Raw genomic sequence first — 19,698 nt, 5'->3', positions numbered from 1 at the left:
TTTCGTTTTTCATGATGGAAATTGGTGAATCGTCATTCACCTACCTTCAAATATTTTATAGCTTGGATTACGGCATCCCTCTTCCAAGTTATAAAATATTGTGTTGGGTCCTAGCCTTAATATTTCATATTGGGTGTTATATTAAGGACTTGAATCAACTAACTTGATTTTCTCCCATTGTAGATGTCTGGTTCAGACAACTATGATCTTCCCAAATCGCTTGGAACAAGCTTTCCTCTTGAAGATGATGTCCCTCAACATCATGCTTCACTCCCTCCACCTCCTCCATTTATTCTCCCTGACCCACAAACCCGAAGACTTGAAAGGTTCAAGGTCACTCAAGCTCTACTAGAAATGAAACATAAAGATGGAAGACCTGTGTGCACTCATGTCTTAGGAATGAAGTCACACATAGACAGGTTGAGAATGTTGGGTGCTGTTATTTCAAGGAAGTTCGCTGTTGACTGGGTTCTTCAGTCACTTCCTGAGTCATATAGTGAGTTTATTAAAGACTACCATATGACAGATCCCGACATAACCCTAATAGATCTTTCTTATTTGCTTGTTGCTGCTGAATCAGCAATGATTTGGCGCAATGGTCGAGCAAATATTGATGGAAAATCTAATTCTCAAACTTCCATGGACATGGACAATGGTAACATTGGAAGTCCAGAAAATCTTTCTCTTCCCAATGAAAAGGGATCGGCCTTGGTCAACCCGGTTGACCAAAAGGTAAAGGGAAAGGCTAAGTCTGTGATTGTCTCATGTACCATTCCCAAAGAGTCTATATGTTTTTATTGTCATGAGAAGGGACATTGGAAGCGAAGCTGCCCTGAATACCTGAAATGTTTGAAAGCAAGTAGAGACAAAATGTTTGACTCGGCTTCAGGTAAGTCCACTATCTAACTTTGTTAAAATCCCTAATTGTTGATTCTTATTACATGATGTGACTAGGTTGCATCTTGATGTTTAGCAGGATCGGGCAAAAGGAAGGTTAAAATAAGAGTGTGCTGAATCTGATCACGAAGATGGATTTCTATCGCATGGTTCGAGGATCGGATTTTTGAGCTACTACTTAAAAGTTATGATAGATTGCTAGGAAATATGTAATATCATAGTTTTCATTTGAAGATGCATTGTAAGGAATATTTTTCCGCATTTTAATAAAGAAATAAAAGTTTTGTTTAGTTTATTTTATATTATATCCCCTTACAATGGTATTTATGGAAAATTGATGTTTGTATATTTCCAGCAATATTGGAAATATAAGTTTGATTCTCTCATATGTGGTAGTGTCTGAATTTACCAAATGAGGAAAGGTTCTCATCACCCAAGCTTCAGTTAGACAGAAACTTGGGATCATACAAGTTGTATTGTATGATGAATGAGAATTTTCATCTTTGTAAAAATTGAGACTAATTCATTGATCACATGCATATGTGAGTCAATTGAAGGACTAAGGAGTTAGGCACACTGGGTGTGTGCTGGTCAAGGTCCACCACAAAGATCAATTCGTCATGATTTACTAAAGATTAGTAAATATGGTTATACTTATAAGGTTAAGTATAATTCTGTAACATTGGAAAAGTTTCAATGTATGGCAGAACGGATGAGAAGAATCAAATTTGGCAGAAAGATAAAAGTTTCTCAAATCTGAAAAGATGGGAGAGTACTTTAGTATCATGTTTTTATGATCATCTTAATGATTATGAAACCATATCACAAATTCATACTCTAAGGACATCTTAGTGCATTGTTATGACTAAGATGAGGGGTCATGAATTGTTGGAATGGTTAAAATCAAGAAGATGGATCATACATGTTTTTTTTTATGATCATCTTAATGATTATGAAACCATATCACAAATTCATACTCTAAGGACATCTTAGTGCATTGTTATGACTAAGATGAGGGGTCATGAATTGTTGGAATGGTTAAAATCAAGAAGATGGATCATACTTCGTTCCAAAACAACTCTTAGAGTCATAATCCAAGATTGTAACATTGAGTGACATAAAGTAAGGTTTAAAACACTTATCAAATGTAGTGTAAAATGTTTTCTACTCCTGTACATTTGAAATTGGTAAGTTGTGATGTCTTGGATAAGACAAAGACCAACTAAGACCAATTGTGTGAAGTGTTTATCTTGATAAGAATCTGCACTGTCCCTTGAATATTTGTTTTGTCAAGGAATGGTTCTTGGCTAGGGAAACTTATATGTCAAGAGGACAGTGGGAGTCTTAAAGATCCTGAAAGGATTTCAAGATTTAATCAAGAGTAAAACCTGAGTTTTATCACTAGCACACGACTTAAGGTTTGAAACCTATTAAGTTGATATAATTCTTGTTTCTGTGTCTGTTCCTATTAAGTTGACTATGCATATGAGTTCTGTTAGTTCTAAACTGTGTGCATAACAACTTGGAAGCATTGGTGGGCCTTGTGCTACCAGATGACAAGAAATTAAGATTGAACAAGTTCAATCCATGTAAGGCTGAATTTGTTACTAACCTTGTCTTGTGATTATGGTTTTGACAAATTCACATGGATAGGAACTCATACACCATAAAATTTAAGTGTCATAAGGTTTCTCTCCGATTCATGAAAATGATGGTGAGGAAATGCTTTCACTAAGAAGATTTTAAGTAGATAGCAATTGTGATGTTTGCATTCTCAAAGTCGTTAGTGGAGCGTGTGTGGTTAACCGGCACACTAACATGGACTTGTGAGAAATGGCAAAGGTCTAAACAATTAAGACTATGATTACGGCATCCCTTTTCATAGTTCTGGAAATTGTTTAGACACACATGTGAGCTATCTAAGAAAGGGTGTACGAATCTAAATTTCAGAAGTCCAGCTGATTTCTGGAAATATGTCAGAGCTAGTGGGAGCATAAGTGTTATGCTGATAATCATCATGTTAGTGGGAGCATGATTATTATGTTTAGTGTTGCAAGTTAGCAATGTTAATTATAGAAAAACAAAAGTTTCAATTCGTAATGTTGTAGGGGTTGAAAAAGTTGTTTTGCTATAATTAAGGGAGAGGAAATTATACTTCATTTCAATTCTAAAAGCTTAGATTGAGTTTTTAATCATCTTTAGTCAAGGATATATATATATGAATTTTATGTAGGAATGGTTCAACATAAGGAAATTTTATGTTGGAATGGTTCAACATAAGGAAATTCTATATATATTGCGTTCTCAAATTCGATTATGATTACGACATCCCTCTTCATAGTCGATTTTTGAAAACATGGCAAATAAAAAATATTGTAGCAAAAGACTGATCTAGTATCAGGTCTTTATGTGAGACATCATGAATCGTGTCCCATATGCTTCGGATATAGGATCGGTCACATGTGCTATAATATTTATCCTTTCTAAATTTTCCAAATGCTTAGGGCATTAAGAAGGGAAAAGTCTAGAATTGGATATGACTAAAGTGATTAAGCAATTGTCGAGGACAATCTAAGGTTCTCCAAAGATTGGTTGCTCGGGGACAGTTGGAAGTAGGATATAAATTGTTGGAAAGGACCATATTGACATATTCTGAAAAGAGGTAACTCTTGTTCAGATATGATAATCAAAATAGGAATATGGAAAATTTCCATATTGGGAGTTAGATATTAAGAATCTATGAGAAAGTTAGAAACTTTTATGCAAGAAGGATGTTCAAAGCAATGTACTTTGAATATGAGAGATCGTTTCCATAGAGTTGATATCCTTTGGAATCCTCTGTAATGACTGATGACAAGGTTTTGGTGACCTTGTGCATAATCATTACGAGAGGATCAGTGCATATAAGTTTAAAATCTAACAGTTTTTTTTGGTAAATGGTAGGAATTAGGAATTCTTACATTTACAATAAGGATTTGGGATTGTGAAATGAGCATCATTGGAATCATGTTCAATTGATCTATTTCACAAAGTGAAGATCATAGACAAACATAGTGTGCATACTTGGAGTATGGCATAACTATTGTTTAGAAAAACAAAGTGTACATGCTAGGAGCATGGGACGACTGTTGTTTTTGTTCAAGTATTAAGTTGATTATTTGAAACATTATACAATGAATAATGTGTAATCAATATGGTGATAAATAAAAGGTGGTTTTATTTATATTCAAAAGGGTTCTGAGACCATATTGGATTCGATTATTATTGTGTTTCACTTTGCATGTTTTGACTTCCAGAATAGCTAGGTTATTCTTTCCGAATGACTAAGTTATTTAAACACTCCACAGTCGTTCATATGTTGGAAGTAGGTATGAATTAAGACTGTCATGAATCGAGTTTGTAGATGGCTAAACGTGTTTAGACATAGCAATGGTTGCTACAACATTCATGAGTACTCATAAGTTATGAGTATTGGATTTAACCCACGCTCACTTGTATCACTTCATGGAATTTATCTCGAGTGATCGTGAGACGGTAATATCATATAAGTCTTCAAACCTAGAGATATGAGTTGTTACCTATGAGTTGGTTGTGCATTGATTGCACGTAAACGCATCAGTAACTTGATGTTATAAAACGTGTCTTTGTGTATAATTCAACAAGTAGTAGAAACAAGTATATGAGTCGAAGTTTATCTGTTCCTTCTAGTCCTTGGAGGATTAGAAGCGATATCTGGGCCCCTCGATGATTTTGTTTTGACCTATGTACCGGGCCCGGTCAGAACCTAATTGATGTGTTCAATTTAGTTCTTTGTCAAACAAATCGGAAATCGGGAAACAAACTGCTGGACAATAAGTACGACGTTGTTCCATGTATTTGTCCGGCTGATATCATGAGAACAGAGGATTATATGATCACTTATCTAAAATGGCGCTTCATAGTTCAACAGAGTTTTCGAGAGCTACGATTGCTGGTTGGTTCCTGAAGTAACATACGCAAATACAGTTATTAGACTTATCCAAGTGGGAGACTGTTGGATAAGGTGTCTAAGTCCATAACTTATTTGGTATATACTTGACCCGACCCGGCATGGTCCATTTGGGTTGCACTTCACCCAAACTGTTTATGGATAATTTTATGAGAATTGTATACTTACGATTTATTAATATATTATAAGTTATAATATATTAATATAAAGTCATGTTATTTAATTAGTTTTAATCTTGAATTAATTATGAATTGATTTAGTGATTAAAAGGAAGACTAATTAAATCATGGGCTATTGTATTTATATGGTGTGGGCTAATGCTCATTTGTTAATGGGCTAAGCTTATATGGAAGTCCATGGATGATCCATGGAGCTTTTAACCCATGGATCCTTGGAAGAGGAAAAGACATGGGTTATTAGGGTTTCACCCTAACCATGTACACTATATAAACAAGCTTATGTTGCATGAAAAAGACACTAAGTGTGTGTGTAAGTGTGGTGGCCAAAATCAAGAGTTAGTATACTCTCTCATACATTTTCCAAGTTTGTGGTGATTTGTGATTTCCATTTGAGGCATTCACATTATTGGTGCTTGGCTCTCAAACTCCAAGGAATCAACAATCAACAAAAGGTATGTAACTCATCTAGTTCTTTTATGTTTAAAAGTACCCCATGCCATGCTAGATAGGTTATAAACCTTGGAAAATAATATTTTGCATGTATCTTAGACAAACATAGATCCAAGGTTTAATAGGGTTGCATGTACACTTAGGAAGTGTTAGAATGCTCAAAACCCAACAACCACATCCTTAACCTTGTTGTTAGGGATGAGTTTGATCAACACCAATCTAGTATCAAATGCATGCAAAAGGCCATTAAATACATTAGGAATTCAACACAACGGATTCAAAGGTTCAAAGAATGCATGAAAGAACTAAATGTGGAATCCAAGAAGTTTTATGCAACGATAGCCCAACCCGATGGAACTCCACATATGAGTTATTGAAGATTACGGTGGAGTTAGAGAAGGTTTTTGGCAAGTTTGAAGTTAAAGGTAATTTCATAATCCATTCCATTGTTTTTTTTTAATTTCAGCATGTTTGTAGAATTTAAGTCAACTTTGAACTGTCATAACGTCTTCGTTATTTATTTGATAAGCCCGATTTTTTTTCTAGCTTGTAGTTCACAATTTAAACTACAATTTACAGTATTTAAATGCATTATTTGGTTATATATTCAATGAGATACAAGCCTCTAAACATAAGGTATTGAAGCTGAGTTTTCTGTTTCAACATGTTTGCAGAATTTTAGTCAACTTTTAACTGTTATAACGTCTTCGTTATTTGTCCAATTAGCCCTATTTTTTTCAAGTTTGTAGTTCACAATTTAAACTACAGTTTTCACTATTTAAATACATTATTTGGTTGTATATTAAATGAGATACATGCCCCTAAACATGGGGTATTAAAGCTGAGTTTTTCTGTTTCAGCATGTTTGTAAATTTTTAGCCAACTTTGAACTGTCATAACGTCTTCGTTATCTGTCCGATTAGACCGATTTTTTTTCCAGCTTGTAGTTCACAATTCAAACTGAAGTTTACACTATTTAAATGCATTATTTGGTTGTATATTCAATGAGATGCATGCTCCTAAAGAAGGGGTATTTGTGACATACCCAAATTCATAGTCATTTTTTAAAATTTTATTTATGCTTATTTGAATATCAGAGTATTCGTTTTAATGAATAATATTGCGGAATTTGTTCCCAGAAAAACATGATAAATATATTATCAAAGCATTTCCAAATAAATGTATTTTGTTCATATTAAAACTTTGGGATGTCATCGTCTATACAGAAACATAAGCATAAACAGACCTTATTCACACTAATGATCTACATCTCCGTTAATCTCTTAGTGTAATGTAGCTTCATATCGACACCTGTGATACAAATAAACTGAGTGGGTCAGGTTGGGAAACTTGGTGAGTACATAGGGTTTTCAACCCACAATAATATAATTATTATGTTTAACCATCAAACAATTAACCCAATTACCCATCCCCATTATCTCCATTTAATCTTCCCTAAAGATTTATCCTAAGGGTCATCTCCTATATCGTATTTACCTCTCATTTCCTTACATCGCATTTCCTTATATGTTTGTTCCTAAGGACTTTTCCTAAGGATCATCGCCTACATCGCATAGACAGTACTGATTCGGGGATTACTCCCTCAATACGTGTCTAATAAGGGTTAGGGTATCATCGCATGAATACGTAGTTACAAAATCGCCTGAACTCATAATTCATAGTAGAGGTTAGAGTATCATCGCATGAATACGTAGTTACAACATCTCCTGAACTCGTAATTCATCACCTACAGGTTATGGGCATGCCGGTGTTTCCACATGACTGTCTAGAATAGTCCGTGGTCGCCATCTATACTCTGGTAGATGACTACATCGCCACATCGCTGTCAAGGTTATGGTATCTCCTCTCATATCACATCACCTATTTATCATCACCTATCTATCATCACCTAATTATCATCACATTTCTATCATCACTTATCTCTCATCACCTAATTATCATCACCTTTCTATCATCACCTATCTCTCATCACCTAATTATCATCACCTTTCTATCATCACCTATCTCTCATCACCCGTCGCTACCCAATATATATATATATATATATATATATATATATATATATATATATATATATATATATATATATATATATATTTATAAGTATAAAAATACGTATACTGTTTAAATCACGTAAACATGTATAAATCGTTCATCTAACATAGATATCAGGAACACATATAATATGCATACATAACATGTAATTTATATTAAATACTTCATATCTATGTGTAAGATGAAAGTAACTATGCACTCACATTAGTAGCGTGATTGGATAGAATCTAACTAGAAATGGTCAGCGGTTCGTGATCATCGGGCTCGGGAAGGGAAACGACATTCGAAAAACGAGAGAGAATGAAAGTAGAAGGTGTAAGGAATGAATGAGCCTTGATCGCTATTTATAGGCTGATTTTGGCTCTCTCACGTCGTGATCCATGGTTGTATCATCTCGTACACTTGCCATGTGCGTTTATAGCTTCGAAAGGTGTCTGGATGACTTCTCACGTCGTGAGCTTCCAAGAGTCATCCCGTAGCCTTCCCAGGTGTTTTCTAGTCTCGATTAGTATCCTGGAACACTCTCACGTCGTGATAATACATGCTCACATCGTGAGCTCTGACAAATTAGGGTTTCTGCCACGTGTCATGCTCTTAGACAACTACATTTTCGGAAGGTCATAATTTTTGCATACGAGCTCCGTTTTTGACGTTCTTTATATTCACGTGTAGGTGCAGACGTACTATACAACTTTAGTTTAGATCACTAAGGCTAAAAAGTACTTTATCATAAACTCAATTTTTTTTACGATTCTCGGTGTCGTGTCAGTTTTTGTCGCGAAACTTCAACAAGTTATAACTTCTTCGTTATAACTCGGATTTCAGCGTTCTTTATACGTATGGAATCCTTGTGACGTATAATATAACTTAGTTAATATTATTTATTAGAAATAATATTCCATCAAAAAGTCATTTTTGACGTTTATTGTCTCTAAATTGACTAGCCCGAATCTGCGGGCGTTACAGTATTAAAGCTGTTTTTTTACAAAAAAAAATACTAACATTTACTTTATTGTAATAGATCCTACATATGTTAGAGATGTTTTGACCCCCGTAAAAGAAGATTTCAACATTTGTAGAGCTATGGTTGGATCTCTCGAGAAATTCAAGGTGAAAACAGACATAGTATCGACGTCAACAAAACCGTTGACACATCATTTTTTTAGAGAAATATGTGACGTATACAAATACATTAAGGAATGGGCGGCTAGTCCCCAATTTTGTTTCATCGGGAAGGACATGATTGAAGAATACGATAAGTATTGGGGCGACCTTGAAAAATTAAACGATTTTTTGTATTTTGCGGTCATATTAGATCCACGGTTCAAGTTTGATTTTCTTCAACAAGCCTTTGAGAAGTTGATTAAGTTGAAGAATACACAAATAAATCCCGTGCTCAACTCAGAAGTCAGTTTGAGGGCTAAGGCCTTAATACATGGTCTTCAAAAAAGATTTGAGAATTTTTTTTATTTCTACAAATCAAAGTTTGACAATACTGACTCTTCTCAAATTCAAACACATGGTCATGAAGATGTAGTTGTGATTGATGACGAGAACGACTTCACGGGTGATTTAATAGTACAAATGGATTACCTATTGGAATCAATGGAAACGGATTTGACACGATACCTAAACGAGCAGTCAGTTAAATACAATAAAAAAATTGATATTCTACGTCGGTGGCAACAAAATGCATCTCGTTATCCTATTGTATCTCGTATGGCGAAAGGTATAACTTTATTATTTGTATAATTTTTTTAGAATTATATTTTAACACTTTCTATGTTTATGTTGATAAATATTTTGGGACTGTAAATCTCTACCGTGGCGTCAGAGGCGGCGTTTAGTATAAACGAACGAATATCAGATCCATATCGAACAAACTTGTCCGCAAATATAGTAGAGGATTTGGTTTACACCCAAGATTGGGTAAGGAAATCAAAAAAGTCAATTGTGGGCAACATTGATGAAATTTTGAAAGACGATGAGGTCGCGAAAGCTTTAGAATAGGAGATAAACAGTGGAGGTGGAAAGGGAAAACAACCAATAAATATTCTTGAATAGTTAATTCGTGTTTGACAAATGTTATTTTGGATATAGTTAAAAACTTAAGATTCATATTTTATTTTGGGTGTTGATTGTTGAATGTTTAATGTTTAACTAATACACTTATATATGGATTTTTGGATTTTGGGTGTTGTGGTGTTTGGAATTTACATTTTATATATCAAGAATAGTTAATTCGTGTTTACATTCTTACTACACAAATTCATGTTTATATACTTTGCATTATTTCTAATTAACAAATTTGTTTCTTTAAAAGATTTGTTATGAAAACATTAGCTACAAAAAGTCATACAAAATACAATATTTATAATCATATTGTAAATGTTATTCAGATTATAGAATCATAATACAATTTATTCAGTTCTTTTCGGTTATATTAGGTCATTAATCAACTTGTACGTGTGATTTGGGTTAATCGGGTCGGAACCGAACCGAACCCCTATTGCTTATTCGGTTCTCGGGTTATTTGGGTTCTGGTCGGTTCGGTTCGGTTTCGGCCCGAATAACATCCCTACCCACAACATATGGAAATCCTATCATTTCCAACTTACCCAACCCACTGTCACATCACTACTTTTAATAATTAAAAACATACAAATTAATTTTATATACAATTAATTCATAACACTCTTATCTACAATGATTTTTTAGTCGTGCTAACTTTATCGACTTCCTTTTTACTATTTATCGGCTGCTCGTTTTTTACATCAGCTTGCTTCACTTTTACAGTTTCTTTACGTTCTGCATACCAGGTGGTTTGAAGCCGGGTGGTTTCCACCTACCACCACCACCGCCATCGATTTGTGTTCACTGCCACCTTCTTCCCATCTGCTTTAACCACAAAGATGCTCCACCAGCAATCTCCATTCTACTCTATCTTTCGCCGGTCCGTATAGGTTTGGAAGAAAATTCGTTGCCACCGCTTAACGTCGTCATCAACCACCGATTACCACCTGAACTCCCCATTATATATATATATATATATATATATATATATATATATATATATATATATATATATTGTTAGCGGTCAAGATCCCGAACCCTATCTAGGATCCTGGATCTTAAAGGATTTTAATGATCCTAAAACATACACAAGGATCCTAATTATATTATTATTATTATTATTATTATTATTATTATTATTATTATTATTTCCTAGGAAAGATAACGACTATATTTCTTGTTTATTCTTCACTTATGCAGAAATAGTCAACTAAAAACTCCTTTAGTCTGAAGAATCATTCCAATCAGGCTTAAGACCTAGAAATACCAAGTCAAAACAACGTGTGAATACTTGTTCAAGTGGATCACGGAAATATCAGACTTTTAGTTATTTGGATTAGACTATAAATACACATATATTCTACACACTACACACACAACTAGAGCTACTGAAACACTCGTACTTGTATTCTTGTCATCATTTTTGTAATTTTCGTTATAATCAATAAAATCAAACAAGACAGGTGACCATTATCACCTCCTAAGGTTCTATGTCGGAGATCTTATCAATGATCAAGGGCTTTCCTTGTAAACCACTCTTGTCATTTTGATCTCAATCTGATTCTCAAAATAGCTACAACACCACAGCCTCTCATACAATATGGTTAATTATCATTTGATTAATTTTTTACCAAAATAATTTGGCGGCCACCATGGGGCCGTGGTTTTAATAATTCTCGAAAATCATGTCTACATAACCAACCCTATCTTCTTCCTATATTCATCCTATTTCTTCGAAAAGTCTTCCACCACCTCCGAGCGGACCCCCTGGTCAAAGGAAAACTTTCGATGCATTGAAGAAGTGTACTTCTCCAATTATTAGCCATGGTGTAACGTCCCAAGAATAAGACCCAAAAATTTCATTTTTCAATTAATAAAACCAGTAATCCGAAAACAACATCATAAGAATCCAGGTAAAACATATGTGTCAATCATTACATCATATCAGAGTAATTTAAGAAGATGCAGAACGAGGTGGTGTGTGCTCTACAATCATCTCGAGCTCTTCCTTTTTAAAATAGAAGTACCTGAAACATAAACTGAAAACCATAAGCACAAAGCTTAGTGAGTTCCCCAAAATACCACATAACATACAACCACAGAATATCATGCGACATACATATAGTTGCCATGGTCTGCCCCATGGTATTTACCTGGAATGCCATGGGATCCCCCGTAGTCTGATATCCAGGTGTCATGGGGTCCCTCCATGGTCTTTACCGTGAATGCTATGGGCTCCCCCTATGGTTTGATATCCAAGTGCCATGGGCTACCCCCATGGTCTTTACCTGGAATGTCATGGGCTCCCCCATGGTCTGATATCCAAGTGCCATGGGCTACCCTCATGGTCTTTCATGCAAGTATCATAGATACATCTAGCATTCTACATAACAAGTAATGGGCCGACATTGGTGCCTTCAACCCATGGATATAGTGGGAAGACTCACCTCGGATAACTGAAACCCACTGATACTCTCTGACTGCAGATCTGCTAATAATCACGCGCTATCAAACATGAATGACATTCAATTAACATTTGGGTTCCAATCCCAAAACCAACAATCCATATATGGGGTAAAAAGACCATTTTACCCCTTACTTAGTTTGGTCAAGACTAAGGCCCAAACTCACAATCAAAAGGCCCACAAACCAAATAATCATCTAAAGCCCACTTATGGCCTAATTTTCCAAATTGGGACCAAGCCCTTACATGGGCCTTACACTAAAGCCCGTTATTTTTTCCCTAATCTAAACCACTTGTTCTCAGATGACCCAACAACGCCCCAAGCAACTAAGCCCAAAAGATAGACCAAACCCGAAATGACACCACAAGGCCCAATAAAGCCCAAATATCTAAATTGGGCCCAAACCCATCTGGGCCTGACCCGAAAAGGCCCAATTATCCAAAAGGGCTCAAAATAACCAATGGTCAACCCTGGTCAAACTTCTGGTCAATGGTTAGCGGTCAACATTTCAAGAAATTCCAAACAGACCGAGTACGCCCCGTGTACTCAGCTGGTACGCCTAGCGTACACCCTTTAGGGACAGTACACGCAACGTACCAGATGGGTACGCCCAACATACTCCCCTAAACCCCAATCTACTTCATTAAGCACTTAATCACTTAATCCCTTGCTTCCAACTCACAGATCTGATTCCTATGGATGACTTAGCACGTAAAGTTGGCAACTTTACTCGCATGCATGGGTTAATGGGGCTCTAGAGCTCAAAAGAGCTTAATAAAAGGTCTTAACACATGCATGAATTCAAAAACTCCATAAAGCTTGCACCTTTATGAATGAGGGGCCCTTAATATGTCCAGATCCACAAGATTAAGCTTCTGAAACAACCATAGCTCACAAATACCAACCAAGAGGGACTAAAATGACCATAAACATGCCCAAAAGAAGATCTATACAATGAGTAGACAAGATCAAATCTTTTTACCTTCAGTAGACTGCAAAATATGAGAAACTTTTGGAACCACTAGCTCCCCTCCAGGTGATGATTCTTCAACAAGCTCCAAACTCTTCAAAGTGTACAAGAATACTCCAAGATTCTTCACAATGGCTTAAAAGCTCCAAGATAAAGGCTAAGGGTGGACTATTAGGGTTTAGGAGGCTTAGAGGTTGATAAAGGACAATGCTCATGAAGAAAATGAGGTTTAAATAGGGTCAAGGACCAAAAATTAGGGTTTCATGGCTGAAGGTAGTACGCCCCGCGTACCCCTTAGTACTCTCGGCGTATTAATAGACCACTCGCGATCAGCTTACTCGGTACGCCCCGCGTACACATCTAGTATTCCCCGCGTACTAGATGGCCCTCCAAAACTCTAAAACTTCATTTGGCCCTAACTCCTTCGTCCTAAGTCCGTTTCCAACGAACTTTATATCCACGGAAAGGTGACGAGAAGTGATATGTGCATATTTAGTCATATATTTTGTATAGAATATTAATACTTTTTGGCTAATTTATTGCAATTATGGAACAAAAGATGCTTAATTACGTTTAAATTATATTTTCAGTTCAAAAGAAGTGCTCGGAAGCAAAAGGAAACAAAAGGAAGCAAAAGGAAGCAGGAGAAACTATCGGGAGCTAGGGAATCAAAGAAAGAAGTAAAGAGCCAAAAAACCAAGAAGGACTCGGCGAGTTGACCCTTGACTCGACGAGTTCCTGCGAACATTCTTGAAGCAGAAGAGTCCTTGCCTTGCCGTACACGGGGATTTAATGAGAGACTCGACGAGTCAGTCCCTGGACTTGACGAGTCGCTTCTAATCTATAAAAAGAGGCTTTCAGATCGATACCCAGTTTTTCTAAGAAACCCTTGGAGGATACTTTTCGATTGAAGGACTGCTGGAGCGTAGGAAGTCAAGGAATCAAGTCTATATTCAATCTTAAGGAGGATTAAGGCAAAAATCAAGTTTACTCTTACCCAATCTCTTGTCTAAACCATGTTTTTATTAGTAGATTTCGTTTGTGACTTTGATTTTTCTGCAATCATGAGCTAAGACTATTTTCTTCTGTTTAGGAAAGACAAAGTTTGTGATTATGTGTTGATTTTATGATTTGGATTATTTTTATTTGGTGATTTGTTTTGCTAAGCTTGTTAAAGACCCATATGTGTTAATTATGACTATTTTCTGTTAATTAACCTGTAATTAAGTTGCATGACCATCTCTTAATTGCTAATCTCATATGATTTATGTGAAAACATTGTTATATGCCTAGGAATAGCGAACGTGAAACTAGGGTTAATAGAGAATAGGAAAATTAATGTGTGAGCTTGTGTGACGAACCATCAGCAAGAGGTTAATTGAAGGACCAATTTAGTTAACCACTACAAGTCTTACTTAACCCGAATAAATAAACTAGGAAATTCATTAATTTAGACAACTGACCACTGCTTAGATTAATTTGTTTTCTAAGGATTAGTAATAGCGAACGTGAACCTAATCACCTTAAGCGGTAGCCAAAGAGGAATTAAATCATTGCACTTTTCATAAAATCAACCATAGGATCAAATGAGTCGAACCTAAACAGAAGTCTCCTTTATCATTGAATTTAGTTGATTTTTACTCTCTAGTTGTTATTTGTTTTGCTTGAGTTTTAGTTAGATATTTAAGTTTTCTAGTCTTGCAAAACTAGATAAAACCCCTTCTTTTATTATTTGTTTTTAGATAGTATTAGTAGTTAATTTAAAATTTACCGTTCCCTGAGTTCGATACCCTGCTTGCTAAAAACTATACCACCAATTGACAGGTACACTGTCTATTGTGTGTCAAATTTGGATTAGAAAAGTAGGATTAAAACTAGTTGACTTTACACACATCAAGTTTTTGGCGCCGTTGCCGGGGAACGGTTCTAAAATTAAATTTGATTACTAGTGTTATCGATCCTTTGTGTGAGATCCTTCTTGCACAAAGTTACTGCTTTAGTAAATTAGTTATTAGGATAAATTTGAAATTTTTATGTTTTAGGATTTTTGATTAATTTTTTTTTCTGTTTTATCCTTGAACTCGCCGAGTGCATTCGAAGCTACTCGGCGAGTCCATAGCTGATTTCCAGTTTCGTTTTTAATTCAATTTTTGTTCTTTTTACGCGTGTTTTTTTTGTTTTGTTTGCAGTTCGTATATGACCAGAGGAGGAGGCACACATTTGATTCCACCACTTGAAGACCCAGAAGCAACCTTAAAGAAAAACAAAGGAAAAACCGTAGGAGAAACCGCAACCTCAAAGAATTCGCCATTGAAGAATCTAAAATCTGTTTTAGTAAGAAAAAGGACAAGAAAGTGGGAGAATCCATCAACTTTTCAGAGGCGGACGAAGACCCAAACAAGGACGATATCGTGTTCGAATCCGAAAAAGACGAAAGCGAATCCGAAGGAGGAAGCGACATAGAGGGCGAACTAGCTAACACCATGGCTAACATCGATGAAGTTCCCATGGGAGAATGGAAGAAAAGGATGCGAGACGACACCGGCCCGGGACTTGTGCAACCCGCGATTCCCGCAACTGCCACCTTTGAACTTAAGGGCCACATACTTGCTCAACTTAAGGAGATCCAATTCTACGGGTAAGATCACGAGGACGCATACAAGCACTTAGACGAGGTCAACGACATTGCCGACTAATTCAATGTCCCAAATGTGGCTCGCGACACTGTTTTGCTACGCATGCTACCAGTCACGTTTAAGGGAGCTGCGAAAGACTGGCTCAAATCACTCCCTCCAAGATCCATTACCACTTGGGCCAAGATGAAGGAAGAATTCATTGATCAATTTTTCCCTCATTCAAAGATAGCCAAGTTGAAGAAAGCCATAGCAAACTTTGAGCAACAAGCTGGAGAGTCCTTATACGAGGCGTGGGAGAGATACAAAGGTTTACTAAGGAATTGCCCACATCATGATCTTAATAGCCAACAAGAAGTCTCCATTTTCTATGATGGAGTGAATGTGACCACAAGAAAACTTCTTGACTCGCAAGGACCGCTCACGAAGAAAGCACCCCCGGTGATAAAGCAACTAATTGAAGAATTCTCTAAACACTCTAGAGAATATCATAACCCAAGGAATGAACCAAGTCGGGGGGTGGTGAATTCTATTACTGATGATATGGCAGCAATGATGGAAAAATTGGAAAGCATGGATCGAAGAATGACTAAGATGGACCAATCCATCCATGCCATTAGAGTGGGCTGTGAAAACTGTAGAGGGCCTCACCTTACTAAAGACTGCGACCTTGACGAGAACGGGAACCGGAAAGTGCAAGTGTGTTATTCAAGTGGTGATAGGTACAATGAAAATTGGCGAAAAACCAAGAAGGAATGGCTCCCGTATGATGAGTACAAAAAGGCAAAGGAGGAAAAGTACAAACAAAAAGATAGGGGCTTTTATCAAAAGAAGGAACCGGCGCAAGAAAATAAATCATATTTTGAAGACATGCTCACGAGATTTGCAGCTGCATCCGAAAAGAGACACAATGATACCGATGTTGCAATAAAAGAACAACGAAATATGTTAAGAGAGCATCAAACCATGATGATCAACAAGCCATGCTTAGGAATCAACAAGCATTTATTCTGAACATTGAAAAACAACTAGGCCAACTTGCACTACAAATAAAAGAGAGACAGTCGGGTGGACTTCCTAGTAATATCGAAAATAATCCGAGAGGTGCACATATAAATATCGTGACGACTAGGAGTGGGAAGATTATTACTCCTATGATCCCCATTCAGAAAGAAGATCCAAAACTGGTGGAAGAAGAGGCAGAAAAGCAGAAATCACTGAAACCCGACACGAATCGCCGAGTCGAAGACACGGACTCGACGAGTCCACCACCTGAATTGAAAAAGGAGCCTCCTGTTAAACCTTATCAACCTCCATTACCTTTTCCAGGCCGAGCTAGACAAGAGAAACATGATGTTGATTATCAAAAGTTCCTGGAACACATCAAAACCCTTCAAATTAATATGCCATTCATCGAGGCGGTTGCACAAATGCCCAAGTATGCCAAATTCTTAAAAGAACTCCTCACAAATAGAAAGAAGATGGAAGAAGTAAAGGAGGTAGTTCTCAATGAAAATTGTTCAGCCGCCATGTTGAACAAAGTGCCTAAAAAGAGAGGTGACCCGGGTAGTTTGACATTGCCTTGTCAATTCGGAAATTTGGCAACTATACATGCATTAGCGGATTCAGGGGCGAGTGTAAATCTCATGCCATATTCGTTCTTTAAGAAATTAAACCTTCCGGAGCCAAGGCCAATTCGAATGGCAATACACTTAGCTAATAAAACGGTGACATTTCCAAGGGGGATATGCGAGGACCTATTGGTAAAAGTTGATAAGTTCGTATTTCCAGCGGATTTTATAGTGCTAGACATGGAAGCGGATCCTCAAGTCCCGATCATACTTGGAAGACCTTTCCTCAACACCGCGAGTGCTATAGTATATATGCGAGATTCCAAACTCACCCTTAGGGTGGGGGACGAATCAGTTACATTTAGGGTTGATCAAGAAATGAAGCATTCAAGGTTTAGTGATGATACGACATTCTCCGTAAATATGTTGGACGAACTAATAGAAGATTGGAAAGAAGACAAGTCGAGCAACTCCACCATTACTTTTGAAGAAGATTTTGATGCTGAAAGGGACCTGAAAGAGATAGAGAGACTGCCAGAAGAGGCCGACTACAATGATTTAATCATAAGTGCAGAACGCTCGACTCGCCGAGTCGACACCACAGACTCGACGAGTCCATACGGGAAATCGCAATCAGATGAGGAATTTAGCCTGGACTCGACGTGTCCCCTATCTCAACTCGCCGTGTCCAGTGTGCAAAATACAAAAACAGATCTCAAAACTTTACCTGATCATTTGGAGTATGCATTTCTTGAAGATGGTGATAAGAAACCAGTAATTATAGCTTCTGACCTCTCCAAATCTGAAAAAGAAGAGTTAGTCCATGTCTTAAAGAAAAGAAAGAATGCTATTGCATGGAATATCACCGATATCAAAGGAATAAGCCCCTCTTATTGCTCTCACAAGATCAACCTGGAAGAAGGAGCAAAGCCGGTAGTGCAACATCAAAGGCGATTGAACCCGAACATGCAAGAAGTGGTCAAGAAGGAAGTAGTCAAGCTTTTAGACGCGGGGATCATTTATTCTATTTCCGACAGTCCATGGGTTAGTCCCGTTCAAGTGGTGCCCAAGAAAGGCGGGATGACGGTAGTAACGAACGAGAAGAACGAGCTTATTCCGACCCGAACGGTAACCGGTTGGCGGGTGTGCATCGATTATCGAAAGCTAAACGATGTCACTCGTAAAGACCATTTTCCCCTACCTTTTATAGATCAAATGCTTGAAAGATTATCCGGCCATAGCTATTACTGTTTCTTAGATGGATTTTCGGGTTACTTTCAAATACCCATAGACCCAATTGACCAAGAAAAGACTACTTTCACTTGCCCAAGTGGGACTTTTGCCTATCGCCGCATGCCTTTTGGGTTATGCAATGCACCTGCGACCTTTCAAAGATGCATGACGGCAATATTCCACGACATGATGGAAAAGTTTATGGAAGTATTTATGGATGATTTTTCTGTTTTCGGATCTTTCTTTCATGATTGTCTTGCTAACCTTGACTTGATGCTTGCTAGGTGCGAAAAAACCGATTTGGTTCTCAATTGGGAAAAATGTCACTTTATGGTTAAAGAGGGTATAGTCTTGGGTCACAAGGTATCCAAAACGGGAATTGAGGTGGATCGGGCAAAAATTGATACAATTGCTAAATTACCTCCAGCAACTAATGTGAAGGGCATTAGGAGTTTTTTAGGTCACGCGGGTTTTTACCGCCATTTTATAAAAGATTTTTCTAAAATAACTAGACCTCTAACTCAATTACTTTTAAAAGATGCACCATTTAATTTTACTAAAGAGTGTCTAGAGGCTTTTGAAATTTTGAAAGAAAAATTGACTAATGCCCTGATCTTTATTGCCCCGAATTGGAAATTGCCTTTTGAAATAATGTGTGACGCAAGTGACTTTGCATTAGGATCCGTACTTGGCCAAAGGGTTGATAAGCACTTTCGACCCATTTATTATGCAAGCAAGACTTTGAATCCGGCTCAAGAAAATTACACTACAACCGAAAAAGAATTACTAGCCGTGGTGTATGCTTTTGACAAATTCCGCCCTTATCTTATTTTATCTAAAACCACTGTTTTCACTGACCACTCTGCTATTAAGTACTTGTTTGCCAAACAGGATGCGAAGCCTAGATTAATTTGATGGGTACTTTTATTACAAGAATTTGACATCGAGAGCAAGGATAAAAAGGGAATGGAGAATGTTGCGGCTGATCATCTTTCTAGATTAGAAAATCCAGAAAGGGAGGATAAAGACAACATGGATATTGGAGATAGCTTCCCGGAAGAATATTTGATGATGATTGTGGATGAAGACCCATGGTATGCAGATATTGCAAATTACTTGGCTGGCAATTACCTTCCAAAAGGCCTTACCCATCAACAAAAGAA

The 19,698-nt window shown here is 36.9% G+C and overlaps 1 protein-coding gene and 1 non-coding gene across 2 annotated transcripts; one reads left to right on the top strand and one right to left on the bottom strand.

Moving 5' to 3' along the window:
* Positions 1-15,965: 15,965 nt before the first annotated feature.
* Positions 15,966-16,072, bottom strand: LOC145123018 (small nucleolar RNA R71). The gene has a single exon (XR_013714898.1). It is a non-coding gene; the product is annotated as a small nucleolar RNA R71 (small nucleolar RNA).
* Positions 16,073-16,885: 813 nt separating this feature from the next.
* LOC145121486 (uncharacterized) lies at positions 16,886-19,450 on the top strand. Its single transcript, XM_079057223.1, has 2 exons — positions 16,886-19,004; positions 19,098-19,450. The coding sequence occupies exons 1-2, from the start codon at positions 16,886-16,888 to the stop codon at positions 19,448-19,450; spliced, it is 2,472 nt and encodes an 823-aa protein (XP_078913349.1).
* The last annotated feature ends 248 nt before the right edge of the window (positions 19,451-19,698 follow it).

Source organism: Lactuca virosa, chromosome 6 (assembly GCF_052849685.1).
Source record: "Lactuca virosa cultivar CGN04683 chromosome 6, Lactuca_virosa_CGN04683_v6, whole genome shotgun sequence".
NCBI classification, from domain to species: Eukaryota; Viridiplantae; Streptophyta; class Magnoliopsida; order Asterales; family Asteraceae; genus Lactuca; species Lactuca virosa.
This window is presented reverse-complemented; position numbering and strand designations above follow the sequence as displayed.

Bases quoted from the DNA above. Each gene is read 5' to 3' on its own strand.
- LOC145121486 (XM_079057223.1), top strand. From the start codon at position 16,886: ATGATCCCCATTCAGAAAGAAGATCCAAAACTGGTGGAAGAAGAGGCA. The intron at 19,005-19,097 runs GTTTTTACCGCC...ATTTTACTAAAG, and splicing joins GAGTTTTTTAGGTCACGCGG to AGTGTCTAGAGGCTTTTGAA.